Consider the following 12831-nt stretch of genomic DNA (forward strand, 5'->3'; position numbering starts at 1 on the left):
GTTAGGAGTTTAACTCCAATAAGTGTTACACCTAACATTAGTATGTCCTTAATCTGTATTTACCCCAGGCAGAATACAAGCTCTGTTCAAACACCACTAGAAAACGTTCGTGGAAAATCGTGTATCCTGTTCTCCACAGAAGGGTCCTATTCTCCTCTGTTTATACCAGCTCTACCAGGTGACTTTTTTTTCTACTAAAGTCCCTTCTAGTGGTACAGTTGGGTGTTGGCTGCCTTAACTCCATCCTTTTCTCAGCAACTCATTGTCACCAGTATAAATGATGACCAAACCAAAGGTGACACCTGGTGCCCTCTGTGCTGAAGCAACAACAGAAGGTTATTGTAGAGATTTTTGTTGTTGTTTTTTGTAGAGTGCTTGGCTTTTATAGTGTTAGCCTTCATAGCCTTCATAGCTAGCCTATATAGTATGTTAGTTTGCATGGTATTTTTCTAAAAAAAAATTTAAAAAAAGATTGCTTGCTAATAATTAAAAATTGTGAGATTTTAAATAAGTATCTGTATTTCTTCCTTCTCCTCAAAAATAAAAGATATAGCAGAAATGGTTAATATTCCTTATGGCAAAAATAAGTGGAGCTGAGAGGTGTTCTACCATAAATGGGACGTTCATTTTTCCCACACCATCATAATTCCTGCCACTCCCAAGCTAGTTCAGATATTGCAGCCTAGACTCAGATCCTACTTAACATGTATGTCGTAGCTATTTGGTTTTATCACGCTGACATACTTTACTCATTCATAACCTGCTTAACTCTATTAAGATTTGAACTTCTAAGTCTATTCATAAATAAATGACTGCTCTGTAGGTAAACATATGAATTAGAATCTATAGCAGTGCAAAAAGTGACTACAAAACTTAGCACCATAAAACATTTATTGTCTCACATGGTTTCTGTGGGTCTAGAATCTGGGAGCAGACATGTGGGTGGTTCTGGTTTGGGGTCTCCCTTGAGGTTACTTTATAGCTGTTGGCTTGTGCTAAAATCTTGACTGCCTTTCTTCCCACGTGTACTTCTCCACTGGGCTGCTTGAGTGTCCTCATAACATGTCAGCTGGCTTTGCCTAAGGACAGTGATCCAAGAAAGGACAAAGAAGCTCATGCTTTTTATGACTTTGTCCCCAAAGCCACATATCATCACTTCTGCCTTATACTCTTAATTAAAAATGAGACACTACCCACACTGAAAGGAAAGAAAGCTAAGCTCTACTTATTAAAAGGAGAAATAGCAAAGTGTTTATGAAACATATCTTGGTTTACAGGTCTTGACTGAGTCATCAAACAATTGCTTTATTTTGATCTGGGTACTATTCTAAGTAAAACTAAGAGCCTCGAGTGGTTCCAATTTATAATCCTTGAGGTTTAAAAACTTGTGCAAAGTGTTCAAAGAGATTTTTTTTTAACATAGCTTTAGGATAGCTACTCTTAAATTTTAGTGAAAGACAAACTTTCAGTTACTTATCATTCAGCACCTATGTAGCCTCTTTGGGGAACTACCATACACTTGTATATACTAATCACTTCATAGTACAATGACTTGTCTTCTGGATGTGTAATTTCAGGATCACTGTAGACAAATTTCTTTTTAAACATGTGTAACTGCAGTCTTCAGTAATCCCCTGGATATTGGTGAGGTTCCTGTGTTTTACTTTTTCATTGCTTTTTTTATATGACTATAGTATTCAGCCTCAGCAGCAAGCAGGCCATCACATTTTTTTTTCTCTTGTCAAAGAGAAAGGGTGGAGGTTTTGAAAGAAGGAGAACCCTGAGGAGAAGAGTAAGTTTAAAGCCAAGCCAGAAAATGTTATAGAGACTCTTCCCCTGATTCTCTTTGGTGATGTACTTTAAATTTTAAATCCTCAGACTGCTAGGTGTATTTTGATATGTCCAGTTAACATATTGCCAGTAGAGGCATTAAGAGGTTTTTTTGTTGTTTGTTTTGAAGCTGAGTCTTGCACTGTTCCCCAGACTAGAGTGCAATGGTGCAATCTCGGCTCACCGCAACCTCCACCTCCCGGGTTCAAGCGATTCTCCTGCCTCGCCTCCCAAGTAGCTGGGATTACAGGCACCCGCTACCACGACTGGCTAATTTTTTGTATTTTTAGTAGAGACAGGGTTTCACTATGTTGACCACGCTGGTCTTGAACTCCTGACCTCATGATCTGCCTGCCCCAGCCTCACAAAGTGCTGGGATTACAGGCGTGAGCCACCGTGCCCGGCCAAGAGGCCTTTTTTTTTTTTTTAAATATATTTATTCTTTATGTTTCAGAGAGCTACTCAAATTACAGTGGCAAAAAGGGGTATACTTACACAGCAATTTACTTGTTAAGAGAATTTTAATTTCTGCAAGGCGGGGTTCCTCTACAAAGCTGATGTCATAACAGATTTACAGCATTGACACAATACGGACATTATGATCTCATTCAAACTTTCTCCTTCTTCCATTTATCAGTCAACAAACCTAACATCTTTATTTTTTGCTAAGACAGACACCTGCTCCATTTTTTGACACTGTATTTACAGCATTGAGCTCTGTTAGTTTAGTATTCATTTTCTACTCAGAACATGGTCAGCAGCAATATTAGCAGAAATGAACCTTCATAAAGCCTTAAATATTTCTACAAGGTAACAATTTTATTATTTTTTTTCCCTTAAAAGTCACTGACTTTCCTTGAAATGTTATTCAAGATTTTTAACACCCTTCGTCTAATTTACTGAGTTCCTTAGTTATGCTATTTGATAGTTTGGGTTTCATAAAGTACATTGGAAATAAGTTTTTGAAAACATAATGTGGGTGATGATTTAGAGACTGTTGCAGCTTACTCAACTACTTTCAGAATTTAAACTCTGCTTATTTTTATTTAAAATATGTACAAAGACTCATAAGATGAAATATTATTGTTCATTTTCCAATACTAATATATTCTGTTTTTTTAAAAAAGTCATCTTATAGACACTATAAAACAATGGTCAATAAATTCCTACTGTAAAATAACCTATTTTTCAAGTACAACCCTTTTGTTTTATATATATGTAACTTCTGGATATATACAATGAAAATAATGTCGATATAATGCTCTACAAATAACACAGAAATTGTCCAAAGACTCAATAGAAAACTGGAGACTTAAATACAAGATGATTTGTCTTTTACACATTTAAATTCCTCATCTGAAGAAAAACTATTTTAACAAAACTGATTCTAAGAAATAATTTAGAAAAAATATATAAGTAAAAGGTATAGCAGAAGGACAGTAGTTTAAGAATAAGCTTAAGCAAATGAAAACCACTAAACATCTGATGAAGTATTCTATCACATATCTGGAAATTCCCAACTAGGGAAACAGAGAGAGTGCTTTAAGGATCAAATTAATAGGCATCGGATGCCAACTTTGACATTTCCATAGAACTCTACTTTTAAAAAAGTACATTCATTTAGAACTTCAAGTGATTCTCACAACTTTGTGATATAGGCAGATATTTTAATGTCTGTATTTCCCTATAATAAAAATTGAAATAGAGATCATCTTAACACTAAGGTTTCTTAAAAGAATCTCTTATTCTCTTTCCTTCACAAGAGAGAGGAAGACTCATTCTTAAATAAAATCTGCAATATTTAAACCTTGTTCACCTTCATCTAGATATTTTTAATTTAATTGAAAATCAAAGATGATAAAAATATTTTTTGTCTAGAAAATGAATCTCCAAATCTGTCTCAATTAACAACTGTTTACTTATTAACATATACTCATGAACATTCATTACCAAAAAAAAAATAAAACAACAACAACAACAACAAAAACCTCATAAACCTGAGAAACAGTAAAATGGCTAAAAGATTTAGAATATAGAATTAAAAGGCATAAATTTTTACCTATATAAATAAATGTAAAAATGTATTCAAATGGGCTTTTCATAAATTGTATGTTTTTAAAAATTATTCTGAATATATCACAATATTCAGAATTATAAATATTAAATAATTTTCTGATTATCATCCTGTAACCAAATGCAATTACTGAAATTCTTTGTAGAGTAGCCAATCCTCACACCCCTCACCTACCACGAACTTCAGCTTAGAGCCAGCCATTCACTAAATCAAAACTCAGCCATCCTCAACAAAGAGTTCTTTATGCATCCACTCTTAACATCTTTTGAAAAATTCAAACTATCTTTTTAAACTGAAACTTACATTTCAAAAATTAGCTTCTAATATCAATATAGCAGAGGTTAATTATTTGCTCCATGGAAGCCATACCTCCCTTTTAGCTTCCTAATCGTTTTACTTACCTGACACCTTTTTTTCCCTAGAAGATTGAATCAAAGGAATGGAAATAACACTCAAATAAGTAAAATCTCTACTCACTCCAAAATACTGAAAAGAATTATTCAATCATTGGTCAAATGGACCCTGTTGTCTTGTCTTTTGAATTCTATCTATGGGTCAAGCTATTCTTTATTAAATGGTGATAAGCCAGGTTTGACTTTATTGTGACAAATGCACTAGGCCCTTAGACTTTAGAGGACTGTAGTAGAACACAGAAAATAACAATTGTCAAATAATACAAGTCATAGTAAGCCAAGAATCAGTAACGGTAAAGTTAGTATTGCTAACACTAAGTTTCTGATCTGGATAATCTTATAAGTCTGTTTGCTAAAGAGGAAAAGAAGGAAGAGAAGAAAACCTCATAGAAGTGTTCAATTTGAATATAGTTCTGGTGTTAGTGGAGCAGTAACTTTCCTAAGCTTTTAACAGGTCATAATAAATCAGCCCCCAATCAATACAAAGCAACCAAGCTATAGAATAATTTCACTTACCCATGATGGTTAGGGCTGTAGCTTTTGTTAATTCTTCTTTCATTGACTCGATTACTTCTAAATTACCACCATCCAGGTTGCATCTATTTATGGTTCCATTCCCCGAACTGATCCAATAAAGCTTGTTTTCCACATAGTCTATCGATAGACCTGTAATTAAATTTTACAACTTACACATAATGATAGCCACTTAAATTGTAATATTCACCTAGCACCACTGGATTTGAGGGGAAAAAAATAAGTTGAAAGCTCAGATTTTTGTCTTTACAAATAAGATCTGGCTAATAGGGAAATACACATATGCTGTTTCGGGTTTTTTTACTTTGTTAACTTTTTAGAGACAGGGTCTCACTCTGTCATTTAGACTGGAGTGCAGTGGTGCAATTATAGCTCACTGCAGCCTCAGACTCCCGGGCTCAAGCAATCCTCCCATCTCAGCTTCCTGCAGAGCTAGGACTACAAATGTGCACCACTATGCTCAGCTAATTTTTATTTTTATTTTTTTTAATAAAAGGGGCTCACACTTTTGCTCAGGCTGCTCTTGAACTCCTGGGCTCAAGGGATCCTGTCACCTTGGCCTCCCAAACTGCTGAGATAACAGGCATGAGCCATGGCACCCAGCCAACACAAACAGTTTCAACTGACAGAGAAACGTTATACTTTTACAGGCACTTAACACTTATCTCTACGGATTACCAACATAATCTGTGCCACTGAGAGAAATGACAGCTCCATTTTACAGATACAAAAAATAGTACCTAGAGTAGATAAGAAATCTGTGTTCATAGCTAGTTAGTGGACATTCCAAATATTTTTTGAAAGTTTCTGTTTCCAAATTGAGTGCCTGCCCTCTTCATTATGCCACTTTGCCTCAGAAAGTTTTAACGTGTAATGACTCATTTGGGATACTAATTTAACTGATGAAATTTATAATTACTCATCTATTTTCCATAAAATTTACTTAGGCAGTTACAGATTTAAATTGGTGATTTCATCCCTCTTCAAGTAAATCCAAAAATGGAACATTTTCAGCAAATAGTAATTTTACCGAAGCACAGAATTAAATTGAGCTCATTTGGAGGCTGATATGGGGGAGATAAACCGTTCGGCAAGTGAGTGAATCAAGCCAATGGCTTAAGACCCTAATCTCCACCTGGCACAGTGTATCACTGAGGTAAGGCTACACTTTATTGTATTTTATGGGCAACTTCACATATTATAGTGGTGGCCATCATTGTCAGAGGTCTCAGGGTAGGTACTTTTTGTTTGCTAAAGGTCCTTGGCACACATCTACTTAACTACTGGCATGCTCAGCAGAATCATTATCCACATTTTAACAATAACTCTGTAGAACCATGTTGACCTTCTGTGATCCATAACTACTCATGGAAAAGTACATGTGGGCATATACTCAAGCACGCAATGCAACCACCTGTTCCTGGGATCTCTCAGAGAATAAAGTGAACAAATCACAAATAATTCCTTCCCTTAAAAAAAAAAAAAAAAAGATGAAAAGAAGGAAGGGCAGATGATTGAAGAGACACACAGATTCGAGTGCACAGAGAAAAGGTCAAATATAGCCTAATAATTCTCAACTATAGGGATTCCCAGGACAAATAATGTGAATCGTTACAGGCATTTATCTCTATGGATTAGACCTTCTTTTTTTTTTTTTTTTTTTTTTTTTTTTTTTTTTTTTTTTTTTTTTTTCTGAGAGTTGGGGTCTCACTCTGTTGCCCAGGCTAGAATGCAGTGGCACAATCATAGCTCACTGCAGCTTTGAAATCCTGGGCTCAAGCAATCCTCCCATCTCAACCTCCTGAGCTGCTGGAATTATAGGTGTGAGCCACCTTGCCTAGTTCTATTTTTTTTTCTTTTTCTTCGAATAAGTGTGTGATTCTATAGGAACAAGGTAAAGCTAGCTTATGCTCAGAGTCAGGACGTGTGGAATGTAAGGTAATGACTGGCCACAGGGCTACTGTGTTTCTAATTAAATTCTGTGTCTTGATCTGGGCACTGCTATACAGGCAAGCTCATTTAATCAACACTCGTTATATAGGCAAGCTCATTTAATCAACATTCGTTGATTATATAGGCAAGCTCATTTAATCAACATTCGTCAAGCCATATATTTAGGATGGTTTACTTTTCCATATGTATGTGATTCTACAATATAAAGTTTACATCTAAAATGAGGGAAGAAGCTAAGGAGTATATGGGAAGTTTAAGCAAAATAAAACAAAACCTCCTAAATCAATGCAATACACAATGCCAAGCAATTTAGTGAAGAGGGGGCTTCGCAGAGGGAAGAATTTTGTCTCTCTCTCTTTTTTTTTTTTTTTGGATCTGAGTTCACCAGAGTCTATTATTCAATGTCTTTGCTTCTGGACTGTGCCTAGAGGAAAGAGGCTTTGTTATAGTCATCTTATTATATTTGCTGTCTAGCATGATGACTAGAATTGACAAGAAAATTAATAAACATCAAATAAATGGACAGACTATTTAGTTAATTCCATCTTGAAACTATAACTTGTTTTCAAGGAGTTCTGCCTAGGAAAGTTTAGTTATCTTCTCAACTGAATTTTTTTTTGTTTGTTTTTTTCAGACGGAGTATCACTGTGTCACCAGGCTGGGGTGAACTGGCATGATCTCGGCTCACTGCAACCTCCACCTCCCGTGTTCGAGCAATTCTCCTGCCTCAGCTTCCCAAGTGGCTGGGACTATAGGCACGTGCCACCACGCCCAGCTAATTTTTGTATTTTTAGTAGAGATGGGGTTTCACCATGTTGGCCAGGACGGTCTCGATCTCTTGACCTCATGATCCACCTGCCTCGGCCTCCCAAAGTTCTGGGATTACAGGCGTGAACCACAGCACCTGGCCCCAACTGAATTTTTTAATGTACTACTTATACCCAGATACTGTAACAAGTATAGAGGAAGAGCAATGCTTCAACATCTCTACTTAGTATGACTTAAATATTTAAATTAATTTTAAGATTAAATAGCTTCAAATTAATATTTTTAAGATTCCCAAAAACAATAAAGTTTCTATATTAATCTCTCTATATATGTATGCATATGATGCATATCACATAACTCCCTCCATATATCTTCTTTCTTGTTAAGTATATTAGCTTAACCCTTAAATGTTCTTGGGTGCATTTATTCTCAGGTTCATAAAATAGAATTGCAATGCTTTACAAATCCTCTTGTGAATTTTAAAAACTGGAGACATGTGCTTTATATTCATAATATAGATATATATAGAAGTATAATAGATATCTCTGAAGTTTGTTAATGCAAATGTTTTTGCATCATAAGATTTTTCATTTTGTTATTATCATTCACTAAAGTCCCAACAACACTAAATGATTAATTGGTATACAAGATGTTGGAATAATTTCTGAATCAGTTCTCTGTTGTGCTAATATTTAAAAAAATGAATCACTAGGCAGTGAACAAATAATTGTTTAATGCAATTAAAACTACTCAGTGATGTTAGAATGCTAAATCAATACCCATGAGAAAACAGTCAAATGTGAGCATATTTATAAAACTGTCCTGGAACTTATGCAAAGAAATATAATTATGTCTGTACTAAAGGATCCTCAGAATGTGTGACTTAAATTTGAAAATCTTCAAAGGCTATAGAATCTGTCCGAAGAATGTATCAATTGTAACATAGTCTCGTTTTTATAAGACATATTTAACTAATTTTTGAAATCATCTGAATCTGGCTATCAAAAGAGGAAATCTAGATCCAATAACATAATAAGTATACGAAAAAAATAAGTCACCATTTAAATTGAGAAAAAACTTTACGAAAAGAAAAATTTATCTTACTTATCTTTTCTATTTTTATAAAAATACAGCTAATCCATATGCTTTAATTCTAACATTCCTTATTATCAGTCCCGAATTTTCCTTTATATATTACTTTATTTGAACATTTTGATTTAAATAGGCCAGTTTAATTTTTACTGAGACAATGAAAATTGCAAAAATTATGTAATTTCTCTCATAATAGAAATATTCTACATATTAATGTAAGAAACTAAATATTTTTAAAATAATGTAATTTACCTACATACAGTATTTCATATGTTACTGAAAAAATTAAGTTTATTAAGTTTTAAGTGTTGTTGCAATTAAGACTAGGCAGTTCATTTTGTGTGTCTCTTTTCTAAGTGGCTCAAAATTAAATAAATATACTATGCAGTATGGAGTTAAAAAATTGCAAAGGTATAAAAAAGGAATTAAAAAAATTAAGAATTAAGGCTTTCAATAGATAATTTTTAATACGTTTCCATCACTTAGCAAATTTAACTTCAAAATTCTTATCCCTAGCTGAGAATTTTAATTATCTGGAAAGTTATTTTAAAATATTGATCCCAGAGCCCCAGTCCACAAAATTTCAGTTTAATTGGTTTGGGCTGGTCCTTGGCCTCAGTATTTTTAAAATATCTCTGCAGGTAATTTTGTGATATACAATTAAAAAAAAATTATGTTAAACATTGCATATTTTTATAAGCTTTCAAATGTAATATTTTAGTAAATTCAACTGGGCCTTTTAAATTTTGCTGGAAAGAGTATCACAATGGTGAAACCTTTGGAGACAGGGGAATGGTAGAGATGTAGATATGGGAAATAGACACACTATGAATATTAAAATGTAGAGGATTAACTTCCAGGCCTCTACACAGGTATAATAAATATAATCAAAATCTTCTAAATATTCTTTTTCTGGCACTAACTTCAGACAGTAGAAAACAACTCCTTCTACTTCTGGGACTGTGAAAGTTTTGGAAACTGATCATTGTAAACACACAAAACATAAAGAAATACCAATAAGTTACATCACATTCTATACCTGTAGAAGAATTATAATATTCTAAATACCCCAAAATGAACATTTTTTCAGGCTTCATCAGAAATGGCATGACTATTCCTATTCCTGGGGCAGAAATGTTTTGGAAACATTAAAACTTTAGCTCTGATGGAGGCTAGTTATTACGTGGAGAAGGATTCACTATTAGGCTATCTCAAGAAATGCTTTATCCATCCTGAGAATATTTAGGTTTTGCTGGGTAAAGAATGGATGTGCTGGCTGGGCACTGTGGCTCATGCCTGTAATCCCAGCACTTTGGGAGGCCAAGATGCGTGGATTACTTTCAGTTGAGAGTTCGAGACCAGCCTGGCCAACATGGCAAAACTCCATCTCTACTAAAAACACACAAAAATTATCCAGGTGTGGTGGCACACGCCTGTAGTTCTAGCTACTCGGGAGGCTGAGGCAGGAGAATCACTTGAACCCAGGAGGTGGAGGTTGCAGTGAGCTGAAATCACACCACTGCACTCCAGCCTGGGCAACAGAAAGAGACTCTGGCTCAAAAAAAAAAAAAAAAAAAAAAAAAGAATGTGCTGAGGAAACCCAAGCACTTTGTCTGTTCCATCCCTGGCTTCTCTGTGAAGTGAACACAAATCTAAGGTGTCAGCCTTCAGTTGCCTTGTCTAAGTATTTCTGACAGCCTTGCCCTAGCTACTCCACCATTGTGAGGTGGTAATGATAAGAATAACGCCTCAAACAATTGTGTCTGACACATGGAAAGCATGAAGTAAATGTTAGCTATATTTATGAGTGGTATAAATGTTTATATTTCCCTTTCAAGCTAAGGCTCTATTCTAAAGCTTGCAACCATCTCTCTGGTAATCTCATAACTGATAATTTGGAGATTATCTAATTACTAAAAATGTTGAGATTATGTACTTCATTCATAATCACAATATTCTTTCAATTGTAAAACAAGCACATCAAAATTAGAAACTTTTGGTCTGTGAAAAGTAATAAAAGACATGATTTAGTCTGGGAGTAAATATTTGCAATCCATGCACCCAACAGAAGGTAAGTATCAACAAAAGAACTTTCAAAACTCAATAGTTCAAAAAAAAGCAATTCAAAAATGGGCAAAAGACATGGAGCATGATGACTAGAACAGAGAAGAAAATTTCACAGAAAAGAGAACAGAGAAGAACAGAGAAGAAATATTTCACAGAATAATATATACAAATGGCAAATAAACACATAAAAAGATGTTCAATATCATAGGAAAATGCAAATTAAAATGAAAATTGTTATAAACAACCTAAAGTCTAGAAGAAATAAAAGTGTTTTTAAGTGACAATAAGTTACACTATATATCTATTAGAATAGCTAAAATAAAAAGCAGTGAGAACACTAAATGCTGACAAGGATACAGAGAACTGGATCACTGATACACAGCGGGAATGTAAAATGGTAAAATCAGTCTAGGAAACAATTTGACAGTTTCTTATAAAATTGAGCACACTAATGCAATATGACCCAGTATTGCATTCCTGGGAATTTATCTCAGAGAAATAAAAACTAATCTTCACACAATAATGTGTATATAAACCTCTAATTTATTATTTTTTCAAGACAGAGTCTCACTCTGTTGCCCAGACTGGAGTGCAGTGGCATGATCTCAGCTGACTGCAACCTCTACCTCCCAGGCTCAAGTGATTCTCTTGCTTCAGCCTCCTATACTGCCCTGCTAATTTTTTGTATTAAATATTTTTTGTAGAAACAGGTTTTGCCACGTTGGCCAGGCTAGTCTTGAACTCCTGGCCTGAAGTGATCCGCCTGGCTCAGCCTCCCAAAGTGCTGGAACTACAGGCATCAGCCACCACGCCAGGCCTACCTTAATTTTTTTAAAAGCACATTATTCAACAACTAGTCGAAGTATACTGCCTTTATCTTAACATGATCTAAATCCTTCCTGGAAATTACCCCTTTCATTTCACCCTGTCAGTTACAGGGCTAAAGTAGTCAACTGATCCCTTACTACTTATCCTATTCAAGGTAAGATTTCAACATTTCCTCTGTCCTTCCTAACATAACTCATTTTGCCTCGGACGGTTTATCCATATCCCAAGCCCTTGATGAGTAGCAAATCTTATGTGCCTTGTGAAAATAACACACACAGAAATAGAGGAAAAACCAGAATCAACGAAATTATTTTTTGAGTGTTTTCTTTTAAAAGCATTTTAAAAGTTTTAATACCTATAGTTTTATAATTTTCCAAAACTATATTTTATAGCTTGATAAGTAAAATAGAACAAAATATTTTTAAAGCACTGGATTGTGTCACTTAAATATTTTTAAACTGTAGTTCCTGACAACATAATGCTAAATATTTCCTTATGTTAGATTTGCTACGCATGTAGAAAAATTCAGTTTTGTACACATATCATCCTCTTATGCCCTTTATGCCTGCTTTTCTTTTCTGCTGAGAATAAGGAAAGCCCCTCCTCTTTCTGTTGCTTCTTTAAAAAAAAAAAAAAAAAAGTATTTTTTTCAAGATCCTGTAGCAATTTCAAAATATCATCAATTTGGTTACAATTCTTTTTTCTAATTTTCCTCCCTGCAAAATATTAGTTGTTTATTTTTAGTGTCTACTTAACCGCATGATGAGCATAGTACTCATGAAAAACATTGAGTGTTTTTGTTTTGTTTAACTCTACTAAAAATCTCATTCAAATGGCTTTTAATTATCAGTGATTTTTTTCCTTCACTGAACTATGTTCTCCTTGAGGATGGTACCAGGTTTTATTTTTAGGGTCTAGTGCCTAGTGTACACTTCATAACCTTTTTAAAAAATTACCTCTCCCGCACCCCAACTTAATAACATTTGAATTAAATGAGTAAATGAATAATCAGATGAAAATGTAATATATTTAAATTATTTGTGTGTGTTAGCATGTGTAATTATAATATTAGTTTGTCAACTCCTCTGGCTTCTTTGTAACCTATTTGTAACATTTCTTTTGAGATGTGCAGTCTTAAATGGAATGTGCTTCTTACATAACAAAAGTGATTGTGTTGAGTAATAAGTATATATCAATAACAGAAATGCATAATATTGAACAAGGAAACATATCCAGGACTTTTTTTAAAAAATTTACTTCTAAAAACTGAGG

The 12831-nt window shown here is 34.3% G+C and overlaps 1 protein-coding gene across 1 annotated transcript in view; it reads right to left on the minus strand.

Moving 5' to 3' along the window:
• Positions 1-12831, minus strand: part of LRP1B (LDL receptor related protein 1B) — a 1896287-nt gene that overhangs the window by 575002 nt on the left and 1308454 nt on the right. The window contains exon 32 of the mRNA XM_054478394.2: positions 4834-4983. Within this exon, the coding sequence (XP_054334369.1) occupies positions 4834-4983 (150 nt within the window). The remainder of the gene's footprint in view (positions 1-4833; positions 4984-12831) is intronic.

The sequence above is a fragment of the Pongo pygmaeus genome, chromosome 11 (genome assembly GCF_028885625.2).
Source record: "Pongo pygmaeus isolate AG05252 chromosome 11, NHGRI_mPonPyg2-v2.0_pri, whole genome shotgun sequence".
In the NCBI taxonomy this organism is placed as follows: domain Eukaryota; kingdom Metazoa; phylum Chordata; class Mammalia; order Primates; family Hominidae; genus Pongo; species Pongo pygmaeus.